This window comes from Pseudochaenichthys georgianus, chromosome 16, assembly GCF_902827115.2.
Source record: "Pseudochaenichthys georgianus chromosome 16, fPseGeo1.2, whole genome shotgun sequence".
NCBI lineage: Eukaryota > Metazoa > Chordata > Actinopteri > Perciformes > Channichthyidae > Pseudochaenichthys > Pseudochaenichthys georgianus.
Window position 1 is genome coordinate 46122264 of NC_047518.2, and position 22436 is coordinate 46144699.

The 22436-nt window shown below is 45.4% G+C and overlaps 2 protein-coding genes across 2 annotated transcripts; one reads left to right on the forward strand and one right to left on the reverse strand.

Moving 5' to 3' along the window:
* Window positions 1–1162: 1162 nt before the first annotated feature.
* LOC117461182 (bile salt-activated lipase-like) lies at window positions 1163–22201 on the reverse strand. Its single transcript, XM_034102956.2, has 11 exons — window positions 22115–22201; window positions 16714–16840; window positions 16437–16556; window positions 15718–15915; window positions 15451–15581; window positions 14035–14142; window positions 12928–13042; window positions 11286–11472; window positions 3718–3921; window positions 1937–2146; window positions 1163–1346 (listed from the first exon to the last, which is right to left on the reverse strand). The coding sequence occupies exons 1-11, from the start codon at window positions 22199–22201 to the stop codon at window positions 1163–1165; spliced, it is 1671 nt and encodes a 556-aa protein (XP_033958847.2).
* On the forward strand, window positions 19110–20871 carry LOC139435297 (uncharacterized). The gene is made up of 7 exons (XM_071205769.1): window positions 19110–19220; window positions 19385–19478; window positions 19574–19683; window positions 19956–20081; window positions 20228–20342; window positions 20445–20507; window positions 20806–20871. The coding sequence occupies exons 1-7, from the start codon at window positions 19117–19119 to the stop codon at window positions 20869–20871; spliced, it is 678 nt and encodes a 225-aa protein (XP_071061870.1). The 5' UTR covers window positions 19110–19116.
* Window positions 22202–22436: the final 235 nt, after the last annotated feature.

Consider the following 22436-nt stretch of genomic DNA (forward strand, 5'->3'; position numbering starts at 1 on the left):
CTAATGAAATGTGGGTAATATATTACCCGTTACAATGCTCAGTAACGCAGTTACAGCACATTTTAACCCGAAATTAAATAGTGTTTTGTTGAATGTACTAACATAGCGAGACATTCCGACACCAGACTAATTGTGCGGGTAGATTAGTAAACCTGGTGTTTACTCTTCAGGCTTCGCGTCGGGATCTTCGGGCAGTTGAATGTTATGCACCCTCTAAACAAAGTCAACCTCACATGATGATGTGATCCAGTTTTACAGCACAGTAAATGTTCTCCATAATCTGTTCATCAGGGACCATCAATGCTATTTTTCATTGCTGTTGCCGGCACTATTGCTCATGTAAACCTGCTACTGCTGCGCCCCCTGTAACCTCAGAGGCACCCTGAGTCATTGTATTCTGGAGCCGGGCCTGCACACGGCCATATACTGAACACACTACAGAGCCCATTCCGTGTCCTGTTAGTGTTTACTTCCTCTCTGCCTTCTTCTGGTGATTTATCTGACGTCCAGCGCTCCGTCTTTTAACCTCTTTTCCTTTCTCTTTCTTGATCCTCGTTAGCAACCTTCATTATAGTCCTTGACACTGGTCTGTACTGCTGTATTAACAATGAATCGAGTATTCAACCAAGCCGTGTAATACAAGTTGTTAGTAGCCTTAAGGGCCTACACAGTTGTTATGCTAAACCACATCGCCCTTCACTGGATGTATAATGAGCTGCACTAAACTACATTTCAGCATTTAAAATACCTAGCCATTCTTTTGCGGTTATTTTGGTGAAAGTAACTAGAAAAGTAACTAAAGTAGTGTAACTCATTACATTTCAGAGACAGTCATATTGTAATGTAACTTATTACTTTCAAAAGAGAGTAATAAGTAATATGTAATATATTACATTTTGGAAGTAACTTGCCCAACACTGATGCTGTTGTGCTATAGGTTTAATATGACAACACAATATTTAGTAGGCTAGCTTCTTAGCTTAGATACCATACATGTGATGTGTTTGATTTTTAGCACTACAATGTATAAAGGTCAAAGATATAAAATAATGAAACCGAGGAAATTGAATAGTGTTTGCCATTCATTTATTTGTTCATAAACCAATAATAATTTAACACTGGTCATGTCCACACTGAAGTGCACAGCTGATGCATATGATCTTTATTCGGGGATGATGTCGGGGAAGCTGGGTACTACGTTGTTCCATAAATCCACGAAAGGCTTTCTCATATTCTCTCCCACATAGCTTTCGTTCATCTTAGAGTTGAGCTCCACAAAGTCCTGTCCAGTGCTGTTGAATGTTGGCCAGGTAGCAGGCGCGCTCAGTTCTCCTTCGTTGGGGTTCCTGGAAGGATGGATATACAGCAATCAAATAAAGACAGTTTTCTACTTCAAATAAAGTGCCCTACGTGTATTGGGGTTACAGATAGGGTCCAAAACTAGCAAGCCACATGAATGTCTGCGAGCAAATTAATTGTATATGCTACACAAATACGATCCGTTTAATTTTCAGAATATTGGGTTGCAGATTAAAATGTTCCAAAGGGGGTTCGCTTAGCATGAAACACTTAACTAAAGGATAAGTTAAAAAAAGAAAATAGAAAGAAAGTGAGGTCATGGAAAACTATTTCTGCTAAAAAGTTAGCAATGACTGAGAGTCAGAGCTGAACATTTCAGATGTGTGTATCTCACACTGCACTGTCACTTTAATTCATGTACTTTTGTTGTTCATGTTTTATTATCTTTGCTTTTAAATTAGTGTTTTTAAATGCCATTTTATAATATGTTTCTTAATGTCTTTCATTTTTGTAAATCACTTTGAATGGCCTTGTGTTGAAAGTTGCTATATAAATAAACTTGCCTTGCCTTTAATATCTAATTCAGGTTTGTTTGATTTATGTGATGCTCCTATGTCTTGTGTCGGAAGATGTTTACCCTGTTCTGGCGAAGTTTGCCCAGTAGGCGATCATGTAGCCGGAGAGGTCCCGGTGGTGGGCTAAATACATCAAAGCTGCCGAAAAAGGCTTTCCGAACACGAAAGGCACATCGTCCGTATGGCCGGCTCCCATCCACTGAGGGAAGGGTTTGAAAATGCCTGCCATCTGGCTGGGCTCAGAGAAAAGGTAGGAGTAGGTACGGCCAGTTCTTCGGTGAGACATGGGAAAAAAAGGGATATGACAATAAGATCACAACGAAGAAGAATGAGTTTTCAAAACGTGTGCATCGAAAAATGGCATTACATGTGGCGAAGAGACAATCTGATTGCTTAAGGGACCTGTCAGGGTTGACTTGGGACTTAATCCCTGACTCAAGTGCAAACATCTGAGGCTTACTGTGTTTGAAAACAGGTAGCCAAAATGTTACACAAAAGATCTAAAAAAAACAAGAGACTAAAGGAACTTTTGACCTTTTCAGAAAAGCAAACCTCATACAAGAAAATCCCCTACTTACTGCGATGACTTCCATGAAGTTATAGAATGGTTAAACCCTGGGGTTGTTCCTTAAAGGTCACCTATTATGCAAAATCCACTTGTTCATGTCTTTTATACATAAAGACCTTTATGATCCATTTATATAAAAACCTGTCTGAAAATGAGCTGATCAGATTTTGGCCACTTTATGATGTCATAACGATGTTTTGGCTTGTGTAACCCCCCCCCCTTATCACCTGAATCTCCTCCTAGAGCTCCATTGTGTTCTTTTTAGGGATGGGTATCGTTTGAAATGTATCGATTCCGATTCCCGTTCTTATCGATTCCCCGTTTCGATTCCAAAATTGTAAAAGAAAGAGGTCAAACGTTTAGATAACAAAAATATCTTTCTTTTTTTAAGCTTTAACTGACATTTTTACAAATAAAAAATATACATGCAATACAAATGTATTGCACAATAGCTGTGCTTTATTTTTACTGAGCTGTGCCTGTGGCCAGCTATTAACAGGCATTACACTGTGCCTCGTCTTTTTCTTTCTTAGTGTAGTGGAGCCTCACTTCAGAGCGTTTACCGCGACCCATCTTTGGTGTTATGAAGTGACTGAGCTCGTGAACTGTCTACGGGAGGGCGGGAGTTCCTCGCTGCGGGGAAACTGTGGACCTCTGTCGCCGCAACTTACATGATGCCGTTAAGAAAAAAGAAGGGCGGTGCTGGCCGTCAGCGTACTGAGCCGGCCCTCAACGGCCCGCTGACGACCGGCCGTTCTGTGATTCTCCAGAACACACAGATGGCCAGTCCTCCCTTACACTGGTTGTATTCCACCGGGTTGCCGCGGCGCAGACGGACCCGGTGGAATGCAGGGTCTACCGCGTTTAGGAACCGTTAAGCAGAACCGAAATTGTGTATTTTGTATGGGTACCCGGTACCCGGCATTTTCTTATCGGTTCTCATCTGGAACCGAGTTTCGGTTCCCAACCCTAGTTCTTTTTAACCAAATGTCTCTCAGAGGGGCGTGGGCAGGGGCTCCTTATTTTCATCTAAAGTAACAGACAGAGAATCAGCACTTTGGAAACAGGGCTGAAACAGAGGGGATTATGGGTAATGCTGCAATGATCTGTTTGGTGTTTCAGCCAATCAGAGACATGTTCTGTATATATCGGAGACCTGTGATATATTGATGAAAAACAGCATAATAGGGGACCTTTAAATTATAAAGCATGGTGTGGAACAAAAGGGCTTGTAGATAAACTGGAAGCATCTGTATAGCAAGATGTTATAATCACTTTGCGTTGTCAGCATGAAGCTTCAGTGCAGCCTGAGTAGGAGCCAGGAAGAGGAAGTCTGTTTCAATGTGAACGAGGGTTTTCTTGATGCTCTCCTGGCTGGGCGTTGGTTCCCAGGTTGAGTTGTATAGTGAAAGTGCAGCGTGCCAAGCAGCGTCACCCTTATGCTTAGTATACGCAGTCAGAAGCTTCTCCACGTCCTCGCTGCAATAAAGAAAGGTTTGAAAACAAGTTATAATAAAACACAACTAACCAAAGTCGCTCTGGGTAGATCCATTGCAGAATTGGGTAATATTAAGGTACACAAAATCACCATCAACTAGTGGTCAATTATCATGCATATTAGCAGTAGCCTATATTGGCTCTTTATTAGTCATTTTAAACACTTTTTAATGCCTTATTCTACATGACCTTATTCTACAAGTAATAGGCCATTAGTTGAGTTGTTCCTCAATAACCCTAATTAGTGCTTATTTATTGCAAGTAAGGAAATTGTTGATAGTTGACAGTCAGGTGATTATAACCTTCGTCCTTGACATGTTGTGGGATGTGTCTGAACCTCTCTTTAGTGGTTCATTAATAAAACAGACATTTCAACGTGTGCCTACTTTGTTCATGTACTGTTGAGGTTAATTTCAGTAGTTGTGTGCTATAATGTATTTACAAAGTGTGAAGAGGAGGCAACTTCAGAATAGGGAACCTGTTCAGGTCAATTAGAGTCAAACTACTAGCTTATTGGTTATGAACAAGTAGGGATGGGTATCGAGAACCAGTGCTACATCTTGCAAGAAACAGCGTCTCAAGGCTTCTTAACATTTAACAACCTATTAATGATGCATACCCACTTAACGGGAAGAAACTCAGCTAACAGACGATATTAACCATTTTTACCTACACCGAACAGAAGTCCAACACCAAGTCTAAATCAACACTTAGCTAAATGGGCTAACGGGGCTAACGGCTACTTTAGCACATAACTGGCCAAAGCTATCTTTTCTACGTCATGTTATCTGCACAAACGACATATCACATGACAGCTGAGGTTCCACAGATTCCATTGGTATAAGTCCCATCACTGTACGACAACACTCACTGAACTAGCAGCCAGGAAGGAGCAAGAAAACAACTTCACTGTCAGGATTCTCATGTTTTGTCACGTTTGTAGTTTTGTATGTCTGGTTATGGGTATTTTCCTCCTTGTATATTGTCTGGTCCTTTTCCCTGTGTTTTTCCTCCCGTCGTTAGTTCCCTGGTGTGTCTAGTTGTCTGATTGTTTTCACCTGTCACTCCTTGTGTGTCTCCTGTGCTCATCAGTGTTGGCCCCACCCCTGATTGTTCCCACCTGTGTCTAGTTACCCTGTGTTTAAATTCCCCTGTCTCCCAGTGTTCAATGTCGGTTCGTCTTGTGTCATGACTAGTTCGTCGGTGAGTGTTCTGTTTTGTCTTTGTTTATATCCCTAGCCCTAGCCTTGAAATAAAGGAGTTTTTTCAGTTTATATCTGCATTTGGGTCCTGCTTCCAACATACACCGTAACATTACAAACCGACCAAAGATGGACCCAGTGGATTCAGCTTTTTTGATGCCACAGGCGGCTGCTAAGAGAAGGAGGCGCAAAGCCAAGCTCGCAGCCATGCCTCAATGCTCCAGTACCGGCCCACGCAGCTTTGCGTCCATACTGGATTACCTGGCTTACACAGCCAAGGTCCAGGCTTCCGCTCTGGACCTTACAGCCAGGTTTCCGGCCCCAGCTGCCACAGTCCCCTCTGGAGTCCCCTCTGGAGTCCCCTCTGGAGTCTCCTCTGGAGTCCCCTCTGGAGTCCCCTCTGGAGTCCCCTCTGGAGTCCCCTCCTCTAGTCCCTCCTTTAGTCCCTCCTCTAGTCCCTCCTTTAGTCCCTGCTCTAGTCCCTGCTCTAGTCCCTGCTCTAGTCCCTCCTCTAGGTCCCCTCGCGAGTCCCCTCTCGAGTTCCCTTCTCTAGTCCCATCTCTAGTCCCATCTCGAGTCCCATCTCCAGTTCCCTCTGGAGTTCCCTCCTCTAGTCCCTCCTTTAGTCCCTCCTCTCGCCCCTCTTCTCGTCCCTCTAGTTCCCCTCGCGAGTCCCCTCTCGAGTTCCCTCCTCTAGTCCCTCCTCTAGTTCCCCTCTCGAGTCCCCTCTCGAGTCCCCTCTCGTGTCCCCTCTCGAGTTCCGCCTTGGTTCCCCTCTCTAGTCTCCTCTCGAGTCTCCTATCGAGTCCCCTCTCGAGTCCCCTCTCGAGTTCCCCCTTGGTTCCCCTCTCGAGTCTCCTCTCGAGTCTCCTCTCGGGTCCCTACCCTTTGTCCTGTCCCGTTGGAGGTCCCGCCGTCTACTCTCCTGCCGGGGGTCCTGCCAGCTCCATGTCCTGTCCTGTTGGAGGTTCCGCCGTCTACTCTCCTGCCGGGGGGCCTGCCAGCTCCTTCTCCTGTCTCGTTGGAGGTCCCGCCGTCCACTCCCCTGCCGGGGGTCCTACCAACCCTAGGTCCGGTCTCGTTGGAGGTCCCGCCGTCTACTCCCCTGCCGGGGGTCCTGCCAACCCTATGTCCTGTCCCATTGGAGGTCCCGCAGACTACTCTTCTGCCGGGGGTCCTGCCAACCCTGTGTCCTGTGTCGTTGGAGGTCCCGCCGTCTACTCCCCTGCCGGGGGTCCTGCCAACCCTATATCCCGTCCCGTTGGAGGTCCCGCAGACTACTCTTCTGCCGGGGGTCCTGCCAACCCTGTGTTCTGTGTCGTTGGAGGTCCCGCCGTCTACTCCCCTGCCGGGGGTCCTGCCAACCCTATATCCCGTGCCGTTGGAGGTTCTACCGGGGGCCCTGCCAGCCCCATGTCCATCACCTGTCTCGCCGGGGTTCCTGCCAACTCCTGGTCCACTTCCGCGGGGGATCCTGCCGAAGCCTGTCCGACCGGCTCCGGTTTCTGTCCGGCCGACACCGGGTCCTGCCCGGTCTCCGGAGCTGTCCCATCAGCGCTTTCCTGCCTGGCCTCCGGTTCCTGCCCGGCCTCCGGAGCTGTCCGGTCTTCGCCCTCGAGTCCAGCCCTCTGAGAGCCGGAGTCTTCACCCTCAATCCCGGTCCCCTGAGAGCCACGGCCTTCACCCTCGATCCCTGGCCCCTGAGAGTCACGGCCTTCGCCCTCGAGCCCGGCCCCCTGACTTTCCCGGCCGCGGTGGCCTTCGCCCCTCCATAACCCCCACCTTGGACTTTGTCTTGCCCCCGGGCCATCCGCCCGAGTCCCCCTTCTCGGCTTCTACCTTACCCCCGGGCCGTCCGCCCGAGACCCGTTCCTGGTCCTCTGCCTTGCCCCCGGGCCGTCCGCCCGAATCCCCCTTTTTGGACTCTGCCTTACCCCCGGGCCGTCCGCCCGACACCCCTTCCTGGTCCTCTGCCTTGCCCCCGGGCCGTCTGCCCGAGACCCCTTCCTGGTCCTCTGCCGTGCCCCTGGGCGGTCAGTTCAGTCCCGTCCTCCAGACCCCCTCCACCCACCCTGGTGGCCCTAGTTTTGCGTCTCCTGTGCTCATCAGTGTTGGCCCCACCCCTGATTGTTCCCACCTGTGTCTAGTTACCCTGTGTTTAAATTCCCCTGTCTCCCAGTGTTCAATGTCGGTTCGTCTTGTGTCATGACTAGTTCGTCGGTGAGTGTTCTGTTTTGTCTTTGTTTATATCCCTAGCCCTAGCCCTAGCCTTGAAATAAAGGAGTTTTTTCAGTTTATATCTGCATTTGGGTCCTGCTTCCAACATACACCGTAACATTCACCTTACGTAGCCATGATAATTATGTCTTACCTTTGCTGTTTTGTGATCAAAAGTTGTGTTCAAGGGCATAAAAACGCTGCTGAAGGTTAATCCAATGTCTCAGTGTAACTTTGAAATTATTACTGATAATCCATCATTACAATCATAAATAATAAACGGATTATAATGGTTAGCTGACCGGAGCTTTCGGTTTAGGAGGTGCGCATGCAGCGTCTCGTTTTAACTGACCAATCGTCATGGTTACATGGATTTATGAACTGCCCCTAGGGCCCTAATAACCGCCCCTCTTCCAGAGACACACTGTCAAACACAAACCTGCTTGGTATCACATTGAAAAAGTTACATTAAATACAAATAAATTACAATCAAATAACTGTTGTTTTATCTTCACATCTTGTAATCGTGTCTATAATTTTGAGCACCAAATTATTGAAAAGTATCGATAAGGGTATCGAAAAATACTGGTATTGATAAGCAGTATCGGTATCAGTAGCGATAAAATCCTAACGATACTCATCCCTGTAGAGCAGTGTTTCTCAAACCTTTTCATACCAAGGACCACTTAACCAATAAAAAAACACTCGCGGACCACCTAACTCCACAAATATAAAAAAACACATGGTTTTTCTAGAACAGATTACAAATCGCCTGAAAATGGTACAAAACAGGTGGCAACATGTGTGGCAACATGTGTGACGAAGGTGTTGCCCTGAGCTATATCTTGCAAAAGTGAAACTTAAGCTTGCTCTATTGCGGAGATATTCCCGCGAGAGTGCGGAAACCTAAATGTATTTATTTATTTCAAATTTGAAATGTTACCAATATACTCACGGACCACTAGGGGGCGCTCACGGACCACCAGTGGTCCGCGGACCACACTTTGAGAAGCACTGCTGTAGAGCAGTGAAGTCCCGCCCTTTATACTTCCGTCCCATGGGACCTTATTTCGGAAAAATAATGTATTGAAGTCAATGGCGAGAGAAAACGTATCTTTCGATCCCGTTGGCGCAGCTTACTTCCTGGTTTTAGACGCGTCTCTCGTCTCCTCTTCACACACCACACTTTTCGCGGCACGTACTTACAGCCAATCAGCTCTGAATTATGTGAGATGACGTATGGTGGGGATGGCAGCTCAGTGCCCCTATAGAGCGGTGAAGTCACGCCCTTCTACTTCCGGTCCACGGGACCTTATTTCGGAAAAATAATGTATTGAAGTCAATGGAGAGAGAAAATGTGTCTTTCGATCCCGTTTGAATTGTGCCATGAATTACACACATGATGTTTGTCAATCTTACAAAATCATTTCAATGTAAAAAAAGTCACAGTTTGTCGTCAAACTGTTGAAATATAAGACTATGAAAAATACGCAACTAGAAAGACTACAAATCCCAGAGTAAGTGATGTCATTAACGCTGTTTGGCCGTTTGATGTCTGGACCGTTGGGTACAAAGGACCGCAGCTCCGTGCTGAGGGTTTCATCTCCGCTGATTTCTTGTCCCTCTTGTCTTTTTCTTTTCTTCCGTGGGGACTCATCAGCCACAAACCATTCATCCAAATTACTGTGCTCTCCAAATATATAAAAATTAATATTAAAATCCTCCATGTTGCTCTCAGGCGGGAGACAACAACAACAACAACAACAACAACAACAACAACAACAACAACACAACTGTATACAGTTAAATCGACCGGACTTCTTTCTGCAGATGTGAGCGTCTTTAACAACGGTCAATAAATCCTTGACAGCGGTCTGTACTACTGGATTAACAACGTGTCACGTGTTCTGAATTGACCAATCAGAATCGAGTATTCAACTAAGCCATTTAATAATGACTAATAAAGAGCCTTCAGGGATTTGTTATCCCGGGGGAGTCCCGAGGCAGTTGCAAGGTACCGACAGGCCCGAAGGGCAGCAGCCTCATCCGTGGCCGAGGCAAAGCAGCGGGTGTGGGAGAAGTTCGGAGAAGACATGGAGAAGGACTTTCGGGCGGCACCAAAGTTGTTCTGGAAAACTGTCCGACACCTCAGGAGGGGGAAGCAGGGAACCATCCAAGCTGTGTACAGTAAGGATGGGACGTTGTTGACCTCAACTGATGGAGTGTTGGGACGTTGGAAGGAACACTTTGAGGAACTCCTGAACCCGACAACTCCGCCCTCTATGTTAGAGGCAGAGCTGGAGTATGACGGGGGATCGACACCAATCTCCCGGGGGGAGGTCACTGAGGTCGTCAAACAACTCCACAGTGGCAAAGCCCCGGGGGTGGATGAGATCCGCCCGGAAATGGCTGAAGGCTCTGGGTGTTGAGGGACTGTCATGGTTGACACGTCTCATCAACGTTGCGTGGAAGTCGGAAACAGTACCGAAGGAGTGGCAGACTGGGGTGGTGGTCCCCCTTTTCAAAAAGGGGGATCAGAGGGTGTGTGCCAATTACAGAGGCATCACACTACTCAGCCTCCCCGGGAAAGTTTACTCCAAGGTACTCGAAAGGAGGGTCAGGCCGATTGTCGAACCTCAGATTGAGGAGGAACAATGCGGATTCCGTCCTGGTCGTGGAACGACGGATCAGCTTTTTACTCTCGCAAGGATCCTGGAGGGGGCCTGGGAGTACGCTTATCCGGTCTACATGTGTTTTGTAGACTTGGAGAAGGCGTATGACCGGGTTCCCAGGGAGTTACTGTGGGAGGTGCTGCGGGAGTATGGGGTGAGGGGGTCTCTACTCAGGGCCATCCAATCTCTGTACTCCCAAAGCGAGAGCTGTGTCCGGGTCCTCGGCAGTAAGACGGACCCATTTCCGGTGAGGGTTGGCCTCCGCCAGGGCTGCGCTTTGTCACCAATCCTGTTTGTAATATACATGGATCGGATTTCGAGGCGTAGTCGTGGGGGGGGGGTCTGCAGTTCGGTGGACTAAGGATTGCACCACTGCTTTTTGCAGATGATGTGGTTCTGATGGCTTCATCGGTCTGCGACCTTCAGCACTCACTGGATCGGTTCGCAACCGAGTGTGAAGCGGCTGGGATGAGGATCAGCACCTCCAAATCTGAGGCCATGGTTCTCAGCAGGAAACCGATGGACTGTCCACTCCAAGTAGGGAATGAGTCCTTACCCCAAGTGAAGGAGTTCAAGTATCTCGGGGTCTTGTTCTCGAGTGAGGGAACAATGGAGCGTGAGATGGGCCGGAGAATCGGAGCAGCGGGAGCGGTATTGCAGTCGCTTTACCGCACCGTTGTGACGAAAAGGGAGCTGAGCCAGAAGGCAAAGCTCTCTGTCTACCGGGCCATTTTCGTTCCTACCCTCACCTATGGTCATGAAGGATGGGTCATGACCGAAAGAACGAGATCGCCGATACAAGCGGCCGAGATGGGTTTCCTCCGCCGGGTGGCTGGTGTCTCCCTTAGAGATAAGGTGAGAAGTTCGGTCATCAGGGAGGGACTCGGAGTTGAGCCGCTCCTCCTTCGCGTCGAAAGAAGCCAGTTGAGGTGGTTCGGGCACCTAGTTAGGATGCCACCTGGGCGCCTCCCTAGGGAGGTGTTCCAGGCACGTCCAGCTGGGAAGAGACCAAGGGGTAGATCTAGGACCAGGTGGAGGGATTATATCTCTTCGCTGGCCTGGGAGCGCCTTGGGATCCCCCAGTCAGAGCTGGTTGATGTCGCCAGGGAAAAGAAAGTTTGGGGCTCTCTGCTGGAACTGCTACCCCCGCGACCCGACCACGGATAAGCGGGAGAAGACGGATGGATGGATGGATAATAAAGAGCCAATATACTGCTAATATGCATGTTAATGTGAACAAACGGCATCAACTCACACAGGGACGGGCAACAGGTCGATGTTGACTCCTGGAACATCGATACTCGTGAAGGCGTGTCCGTCCATGTTGTTGACTCCAGCGATGAAATCAATGTCCGCCGCATTGTGGAACAACTTGGACGGATGATCCGGCAGGAAGTCACCGTCGATGACAGGAGATAATTCCAGGTGGTAGACAATGGGTTCTGACAGGCAGATATAACCAGATGCTAATTATGTACAGTAGGCCTACTAACCCGATGTTTTACTTTCACAGTCATCTGTATATTTTTCTTACTCTCTAATGCTAGTTTATTTCTATTTCTATTTGAGAAGTGTTTGAAATGTTGTAAAACACGTTCAACAGATTAACATCTTAATCTAATTTCTAAGTTTGACCCAAAGTCAGGAATCATGAGAGAGTATGAATATTAGGGCTGTGCATCCTCACTGGTCTCACGATTCGATTACGATTATCCTGTCAACGATTCGATTCGGTTCGATATCCCGGTGCATCACGGTGCATCACGATTCATACCAATGCGTTGCATCCTCAATTTTCTATATTACTGCACATGGCTTATTTTTCATCAATGCATACATGCAGTAAATACATATGAACTCTCTTTTTATTATTTAGAAAGTGCTTCAGAAATCAATAACATAAATGTCTTGACATTAATTTATAAACCAAAATAAATGAATTGTATAGGTCTAGCCTCCGTGTGTGAAGTTGTTCCATCCTCAAAAACAAAAAGCTAATGCTTCTGCAGTCTAGCTGCAGCTTCTAGCCACGGCCTTCTGTTAAGAAAGGACACTGAAGGTCCTGAATGAGGCATCACACACAGTCTGAGTCTGAACACAGCAGACAACAGGAGTATTTACAACAGCATATACAAACTAAAATACTGCATGTGGGTGCACACTTACATTCTCTGTCTTACTGTTACATAAATCCCATGAATGTATGAGATTAAGTTAGCTTCATTATATCTCGGTGATTAAGTGAATAATAAAGTTTCTATCGGGTCACTATCAGCCTGTCACTCATTATTTTCAGGGAGGGGGCGGGGCTTGGAGAAACGGAGAGGAGACGGTGATCGCGGAAGCTTTTTCCTCCTGCCTTCACAAACTTTACACACGTATATATCGTCTGAAAATTGCTAGAGGACATTCATACTTTGCAATCCAAGACTTAATTAAATCCACCAAAAACCTGACATGATTGTAACGCGATTATTTTTGAAAAACATAAATCCCTGTGTCTCTGAGCCGCAGCGACACGGAGTGATTCGGAGCGGGTGATTCTGCTGTCGGTTCTGGACTGGTGTTCTTGTGTTGGTGGATAAAGCAGACTGCTCCGTGTTGCTGCGCCGCTGTCACGTATGTTCCCTGATCTCTGTGTCACCGACCGATTTGATATTAAAGTGACAGAAAAAACGTTATAGTAAAGCCGCGGCCGGAAAATCAGGAAGCAACGTTACTACTCTGTAACCGATTATCTTCCGTCACTGCATCGAGACCGAATCGTCCGCATCGCAATGCATCGTAGAAACGATTATTTTCAACACCCCTAATGAATATTAGCCGTATGGGAATTGAGATAGACACAAAATAATAAATCAATGATTCACTGGGATGCCATTAAAACAATGTCTTACCACGGGCGCAGCTGGACAGATTGAAAGATCCCGCCAGAGTTAGGGCTACGGGATCTATCTCCTTCAAACAGGAAGCCATGCGCTCATCGGTGGGGCAATTGACCGCCAGAGTAACCTGGGGAGGAGTTAGAAATCACGTTCAGAATGGAAACAGACTACTTTAAAAAACCCTAGTGCTGGGCCCGCGGTGACAACACTTGCCCAGTTTGAGGAAAGCTAGCTATCGATTCAACTCTTCGGTCTGTTTCAACTGTGCGAGTACTCGATGATTACTCGACTAACATTTCTGACATGTTAGTGACACATCAGACTGATTGGGAGCAGTTCATTGCGGTTCTTTTATCCTTTCTGAACTCTGCACACTACACAGAGGAAAAGGCCCAACAGCAGACATGATGACTCTCAAATGAGTCAGAAACAAGCCTACATCTAAATGTGCATGTCCGGCTTTATAGGGAACATAGATAGATAGATAGATAGATAGATAGATAGATAGATAGATAGATAGATAGATAGATAGATAGATAGATAGATAGATAGATAGATAGATGCGCAGTGGCATGTGGCGCAGTGGATCGAGCCTTGGTGTTGGGATCAGGGGGTCACAGGTTCAAACCCCACTGCAGTCAGCATGTCGTTGTGTCCCTGAGACTCTTCACCCCAAAGTGCTGCTGTGGGGATTGCCCACAGAACTGAATATGTGAGTCGCTTTGGATAAAAGCGTCTAACATGTGACATGTGTGATGTAATCTAAATCCACTTTCTGTTTTAATGTTGCCAGAGCCCTGAAGTGATACACATCTTTATTTTCTAAATATATTCCCATCTTGAATTATTCTTAAAGTTCAAAGATATTGAAGTGACTGTTTTGTATATATTGATCGTTGTGATTTTATGTAGGTCTTAATGTGTGCACATGTATGTTTGTCTTTGGATTGTGTATGTACATATTTGCATACATATTTTTATATTTGTTTTTGTATTTGGGATTGTGGGAAACCGTATTTCGATCTCTCTGTCTGTACACACAAACTGAAAGATTGACAATAAAGTTGACTTGGACTTTTGATACAAGGAAATAAAATATGTGAGTAAAGTGCGATGTACCTCCACAGCGTACTCGCGGGGGTTCTTGTTGATGGTCCATGGGCTGGCGGACACACCGCTCTGGGAGATGGCTCTCTTGAAAAGCCCTTTGTTGTGAGGACTCAGAATCTGAAGTGAAAGTTAGAATTCATTCAATTTCATCTCAAATAAGAAATACAAAGTACAGGTATTTGTGTTCAACATGTAAGAAGTAGAAAGTACAGGTATTTGTGTTCAACATGTAAGAAGTAGAAAGTACAGGTATTTGTGTTCAACATGTAAGAAGTCAAAGTAAAAAGTCGGCAGAAAAATAAGTACAGGAGTAAAGTACTGATACCAGAAAGATGTACTTAAGTACAGTAACAAAGTATTTGTACTCCACTACTTCACACCTCTGTATGTCTATCAGCTCACACAATTGCCCCTTTCACACCAGCGCCTTTTCAGCTCCGGCTCAGAGCTAGAGCCTGAAAAGCGCCGGGTTTTCCAGTTCACACCGCAGCGGCGCCGGCTCTTAGCTCCGGAATCCGCTTCATTTCCAGCTCCAAAAAATTGTCGGTCCAGAGTCAAGAGCTTTGGAGCTAAGAGGCGACGTCGCTTACGTCTCTCTTACGTCGAGGCGTGCAGGAAACTAAACCCACCTCCCATGGGTCGACTGTTATGCCTGCCTACAAGCAGTAGTGCTTATAAACACACTTTATAAAGTCAGGCAACACTAACCAGGCTTCGTGTGATTCTGTTTATTTGTGCCTTACTTTGACCATCCGTTCGCTGTTATCGATCATTGTGGAGAGAGGCAGACGTGTTGTTTTGTATTATTGCAGCTATCGGATGCAAGTAGTCAGTCGGTTGCTATGCTAACATCACCCGTTTTATACCAGAGAAACTTTCATAACAGCGTTGTGATACCAAACAGTGTCAATTCAGACTGACACACATTCACTTAGGCTAAGGGGAACTGGGGATATGCATCAGCTGCTTGTGTGAGTCGGACAGTGAATACTTTAGAGCGGCCGCTGCAGTGGGAGCTAACGGGAGCTAACGGGAGAATAAACTCCCGTGGAAGAGCAGCCAGCACTGCAGCGGTCGGTAAATGCTGCAGAAACACATTAATAAACAATGAACCAGGGCACTCTGGAGCAAAGTATAAGGTTGGAGAAGTCGTTATTCAATTTATTCTGGCTTCGTGTGATTAAAAGCAACACGATCATCGACCCGACGCTGTTGTTGTTGTTGTGAGCGCCGTAATGGCTTCCGTTGGGGAGAAAATCAGCGATGTAAACGGTGACGCCATGACGCAGCAGGGGCAGCTCTGGGGCGCCAGTGGGCGGTGTGCACAGAGCGGGAGCTGAAAAGGGAAACCGGAGCTGAACCAGAAAAGCTCCCGCTCGGAGCTAGAAACTGAAAAGCGCTGGTGTGAAAGCCGCAAATGAGTACCTGGAGGCTGACACTGGCTCCGCCTGCAGACTCCCCGAAGATTGTGATGTTCTCGGGGTCTCCTCCGAATTTCCGGATGTTCCTGTGCACCCAGGCGATGGCAGCCTGCTGGTCCCAAATACCGTAGTTTCCTGAGAGAAATCAAACATTTAACTCCATCCCGGCAGAGATGGAAATGTACTCAGATTGTGTACTTAAAGTAGAAGTACCATTTATCTGGCTCTGAATAACCCTGTCTCTGCTTTGAGGGAATAAACTGTCACCCACCAGCAAGTTCTGGATCTCCAGTGCTCAGGAAGCCCAGAGAGCCGACCCGGTATCCGATTGAAACCACGATCACATTGCCTCGGTCGGCCAGCTCCTGCCCGCTGAACTGAGTGAAGCTCAGGATATGAGTACCCATCGAGCTTCCAATCATGAAGGCGCCGCCATAGATCCAGACCATGACCGGCATATCAGAGGACACTGGAAGACAGCGAGCATTAAAGGTCACCAATTGTGCAAAATCCACTTCTTCATGTCTCTTCTACATCAACATGTGTCCCCTCTTCTTCATGTCTCCTCTACATCAACATGTGTCCCCTCTTCTTCATGTCTCCTCTACATCAACATGTGTCCCCTCTTCTTCATGTCTCTTCTATATCAACATGTGTCCCCTCTTCTTCATGTCTCCTCTACATCAACATGTGTCCCCTCTTCTTCATGTCTCTTCTACATCAACATGTGTCCCCTCTTCTCCATGTCTCTTCTACATCTACATCTCTCTCAGAGGGGCGTGGGGAGGGGTTCCTTATTTTCATCTAAAGTCTTTGGAAACAGGGCTGAAACAGAGGGGATTATGGGTAATGCTGCAATGACCTGTTTGGGGTCTCAGACAATCAGAGACAGGTTCTGTATATATCTGAGCCCTATATTGATGAAAAGCAGTATAATAGGAGACCTTTAAAGTTGTCGATTGGATCTAATATGGAGGACACTTTGTTTACCTGAGCCGTTGTGAGGAACCCAGATGTTGAGGTACAGACAGTCCGTGCTGCCTATGGTCAAGTTAAAGGCGACGCTCACCTGGAGGCAAATGTCCTTAAACTCAGTGGTATCCAGAACATCTGAGGACACAGATGTTTATGTTGTATTTTATTATATACGTTGCATTGTTGGAGGAGCTCAGGTAAGAAGAATTGCATTGCCATAGCTACACTGTAGCTTTGTGCATATGACAATAAAACCTTTTAATTTTAATATGATCTCAGTCGGTCTACTCACCATCCCAGCCTGGGTGAGGTTTTGGTTTCATGAACGTTTCAGGGACGTCAGCGAAGGGAATCCCCCTGAAGACGTCCATGTGGCGTCCGGACGCCAGAGAGATGTTCTCTCCCCGAACCAAACCTCCCTCGATGTTCACCAACCCGAGCTACGGCAAGAAAACACCCATTAGAATGGTTTTGTTATTTGAACACTAGATGGCGTAATAGGACAACAGCATATAACTGGTCTCCTGGCACAGGTGTATTGATTGTGACTGGGAGAGCAATAGTTTTTTGACCGTGTCTGTGAACCACTGTTTTTCTTTGGAAATAAAAGATATTGAAAGCTAAACTTCGTCGTACATGGAGATTGCACGCGTCCAATTAGTTAAAGGTGGGTGGGTTGGTAATTCACTTCAGAAACCCTTTTTGTTATATTCCATGCTCTTAACCAGAGACGTGCACACATAGACTCTAGGTCAGGGGTGTCAAACTCAATTTAATTGCGGGCCACATTCACATTATGGTTGCACTCAAAGGGCCGGTTGTAACTTTAAGACTATATAAAACTACATATATAAATATTTAACATATTTAAAATAATGTATTATATTACATTATTGCTCTGCATTGGATTATTATCGGATAGGGTAATACCTTCATAATTAACTACGTCTGAAAGCAGAAGTCTAGGGCAAATAATTGCAAGTCTCTTCAGTGACAATGTCACAAAATGATTTTAAAAGAAAAAAAAAATTCTGAGAGAAAAGTCAAATTTCAGATGCATTGTGGGACATGTAGTTTATGGGCAACGTGCCTCTGTAAAGTAGCATGTAACCGTATAATAAAATCATATTTTTTGCAAGCTCTTGTGGGGCCACATAAAATGAAGTCGCGGGCCGGATTTGGCCCCCGGGCCTTGAGTTTGACACCCCTGCTCAAGGTAGTGCTTGAGCACCTGCCCGTGTTGCCCTCTGGACAGCAATGTGCCCTTTTGAAAGTTCGTTTTTTACAGTTTTTTTTTTTTTTTTACAGTGTACTGTATGTGGCTCATGGTAACATCGATCAATTCTGGATTAAAAGCTTCTAATATATACAACAATGCCCCAAATGCGCGTTGTAATTTTGTCAGACATCCCCACACGTGCCCCGCGGCACTCCCGTACATGCCCTGGCTGCAGCCCCTCCCTTCCCTGCTCTCAACGTGAACGCGCAGCGCGCAGAGCTGACAGTCAGTCACTCAGTCACAGACAGGCCACGGCGGGTGTGTGGTGCAGCAGCACGATTAAAAGTGCCCTAGTGACGACCAAGTAATGGCGCATTTCCACTGCAGCGGGTAGCCCCGTTTAAGCGTCCTGGACCGTCCTCAAGCGGCCAGGCCAGTCTTTGGTGGCATTTCCATATAGCCTAGTACCGGCTAGCGGGTACTTTTTCCTTTGTGAACAAAGTATGTAAAGGTTAACATTACATTACAATGTCCCATTATAATGTAGTTCCCAAAATTAAGTGCGAATGGGAAGTGTACATAGCTGATTGAAAAAGTACGATTGGTTTTGACTAGGGCTGCAAGATATGTGGAAGTTATGCAACATTTTATTGAATATCTTTATAATCTGGAGAATTAAGGAAAAACTGTAAATACACCCTTCCTAATTTATTTTCTATATTGCAGTATGTCAACTGCCTGTTCCTACTCCAAGGTCAATCTGTGAATGCTCTGATGACGTCACAGTTACTCCTTGGAAGCATATTTCTGTGGTCACCATCAACGGTATGTTGTTCTGAAAGCCCTTCTTTTTGTACAAGTAGTATTGTACGGCAGAGTTTTACCACTTTGTGCAATGCAAAGATTTTTATCACCTGGTCATTTTCAGACAACACCCAAATGCCATGTCAAATAGCTAATATATCATATATGCATATCTATGTATAAAATCCAATATTTTAAGGCAAACTCACATTTTAATTACCGAAATACCTTTACTTTTTCCATTTGTTCACAGGACGATACAATGTCTGCTTGCCTCGGAAATCCTGTCCATCCTGCTCTGCAGAATGGACTCCTGAGGTTAAAGACCTGCTTTTGTATCGGTACTGGCCAGCTAGCACCAGCTGCCAGACGCTTTACAAATATGATGTGTTCACCTCATTCGAGCACATGAAGGTGACAGCACCAGCCATGTCCAGGCAGGCATTTCTGAAAATGTTGGAGCACAGATCTGTTCAAGCTGGACGGGTAAATCTGCCTGAATTACACGGAAACATACAAAAAACAATATCATATTACTGTATACCATATCATAAATTGTTGGCATTGCTTTCAAAACAATTACTAATCCACTTTTTTTAAATCAATATACAGACAGGTAGTATCTGTGCTGATACATTTCAGCGAAGCTTCTGTCAGTACAAACAAGAGGATATGTGCCAGGTCCATCACTTTGTTTGTCCAGCATGTTCTCCAGACATGTTGGCTGTCTGCTGTGATGGAAACCGCAAGCATTACCGCTTTTCCAAGTCAAAAGGGTAGGGATAAGTATTAATGAAAATGATAAAGAACACACCGCTAATACAAATAGTAGCCCTTGGGGTTGTGTTTGAGTAGCCATAACAGACATTAAAACAAATCATAGTAATGTAGTGCTTTGTGATTTGTATTATTAACTTGTATGTTAACTTATCATGGACAGGACTGAGGAGCCGCCAATCTATGAGGGCTTGTTCCTGGCCAAGGATGAGGAAGTCGCAACATTTGTTGACCTTGTCAGAGGCAACATGAAAAGTGTATGTTTTTTTTCTTATTATGATAGTTGCAGTTACACCTGTGGTGTTCTTTTTTATATATGTCAAAACTTGTGTGTAATAAACTGACTTTATAGGGAAATGACAGTGCCGTCTGTGGTACTGCCAAATTCACCGCTGGCAGAGAGATGTCAAAAAAGTCTGGTGCCCAGATAGACGAGGAGGGCATTCAAGTGGCAGTTTGCAGGTATGTGTTTGTAAGTGTGTCTGTGTGTGTATATGTGTTTGGTCCTTGAGTCTGGTCTCATTATTTCAGTTTTAATAGCAATCCAAGTCTAAGTCTTTGTAAGAATTGGAAGCATTAAACACTTTTGATTGTGGAGCGGAATTGATCCATCATTTGTAGCATCCAAGTGACATGTGTTGTTATAGCCACCTAGATGACAGAGATGAGTGCTTAAGCCAGGCCTAGCTGTGTCCGTTTATCATTAACAACTAGATGTTCTTCTGATTAATCAGACATGGGTTTCTCTTACGAGGACTGAACCACTTCCGTGGAGAAATATACGCGTACCCAATGTTTCTCCAAAAAGAGATGTCCAAGAAGGCAAACGTTGACTTCTTCTGTATGGATGTAACATGCAGGTAATCCTCTCTGTCATATTGCACATCCACAACAATGTTTAAAATGGCCTATGCCTCAGCAGTCATTTTAGATGATATTGTTGTCATGTCAATTAAAAGTGTATCTTTGTAACACTCAATCACAAAATGCTGCTCCTGCTTCTTAGGTACTGGCCATACCTTAATAAAATAGCCGAGGGATTACCAGAGCTTCTGCCGTTGACAGAAATGAGGCCATTTCTTAGCGTGATGCATGCTAAAGCCCATACAGCAAAATGCGAGGTACATAACATCTTTAATGCAAAGGATTTTTAATGTTGTGCATGGCATGCCTTATTGGATATCAAAACGTTGCTATATAACACTATTTGCGCTGTGTTGCAGGTGAGATGGGGTGGCAGAAGTCAGGACGGGGCAGGAAACACAGTGGGAGAGGAAGTAGAGCAGGTATGTTATTAATGGCATTATTATAACTGTATGGATACAAGAGGTCTTAATAGAAAGCAGTACAAATATGTATGTGTCATCTCAGTGACAAGCCTATTGATTAGTTTAAAGCATATCCTTTATGTCTGAGTTCAAATGAAAGATAGGCAGCTCATATGTTCAGCAACAATACATGCATGCACATTGTAGGAAGTCAGTACACACGTTTTCTCTCAAACCATCCAGTTCAAGATCTATGATGTGTAGGTAATATTGTTATGTAATGGTGACCGAACATTAATTGTAACATTCATTATAGGTGAACAGCTTTCTCTCCAGGGCAGCTCTGGTCACAAAAGACATGACAGAATCAGGTTGGTATTAACACTACACTGTGATAGGGCAGCCCTGATAGTATGTTACAGAGAGTTCCCTCCGTAAACACATTATTGGTGTATTACCAGTTCAACAACCTTTTAACGATTGGGTTTAGTCATGTCTATCAGGTTTCTCACTCAGTGTTGCCTTTTTCATGTGAATACTTACTTTGTTGTTTGTGGATATATTGTTGTGTTTTTTAGGAAGAGTGAACATGCTCACTCAACAGGCCATGGGCTGGAACAGAAGGCAGAGGGACAACCTGCATCACGTGTTCGCACACAGACATTTCAAAGTAAGGGCAAATTACAATTGCCTTCTCATCTGACATTACATATGTATGAAGGATGTCTGCAATGTAACCTCATGGCTATATACATGATGTTCTCCCTTATCCACACTTCCTCTTGCAAGTCAGGTGGTGTCATGGAATGTTTCAACTGTTCTTCTGAAGGTCTTGTACTGAAAACTGGTGCTCTTTGCATTATGGTGTTGCATGGCGCTTTTGCTCTGACATTTTCTTTTTTTGTAAAGATCACAGAGAGGGCAAAGGTGGAAGCTGCCAGCTTCAGCGACTTCAAAAAGGAGCACAACCTTGATCAGGAGACCATACAGCAGTGGGTGTATGATGTCAGGCAATGGGCGGTCACAGGTAAGACATACCACAAGTTCTCCATATATACATCTGTTAATTACTGTAAGTTTAGACATACAATATAAGTTGGCTATATGTTGAAACTGAGACTGTCACTGATTGTATCTCTTCTCCAATTGTTTTATTGCAACTATTTAGAGAGAGTTTACGCCCCAGGGTGCACTGAAGGACTGAGGGTGGATATTGAGAACATCACCGTCACTCTTTTGCGCAGGAAGCAAGATCTGTATCGTCAGCATGGTTTGTTGTCAAACGTAGTTATTGAAATTACACTTCAAAAACAACAAAAACATTCTGGCACCATGACACAGTTTTGTTTCCGTTTCACTTTGCAGACAGCAACCAGGCAAGGCAAAGAAAGAGGAAGAGAATGAGAGAGCTGAAAAAGAAGCTTCGCGAAAAAGTTGTGCAATACAACACCGGAGTGCAGGAAGAACAGATTGACGAGGAGTTGGCTTGCAGTCTGACAGAGGCTACACCCTACCATGGGAGAGGCATGCACATGGGAGGATAATTGCTACTTTGGCTTGTTGTTTTTTTAGTCCATACCAAAATATTACAGTTTATCATGGGGCAGAAAAAGCAATGGTGATACCTGCAAATATATAATGTGTAATGAGTTTACATTATAGAGAACCAATGCTATCGCTACAAAGATTTGTGTCTCAGAAATGAAAATCATTCTGTAATAATATAATTTATGAATAAATATTCCTTGTCCACTACTCCATTCCTTTCCTCAACCTAAAGGCAACACCTTCAGGTTGAAGAGGTGTGTCTTTGACCAGGTAATGCTGGTCAGACGTTTGGAGGAGGAGCAGAGCATCCTGGTGAAAGAGATGTCGCAGCACATCATGTTCCTTCTGAAGGAAGTGCAAGAAGTGGAAGCACTGAGAGGACACACTTTGGAGGGCATC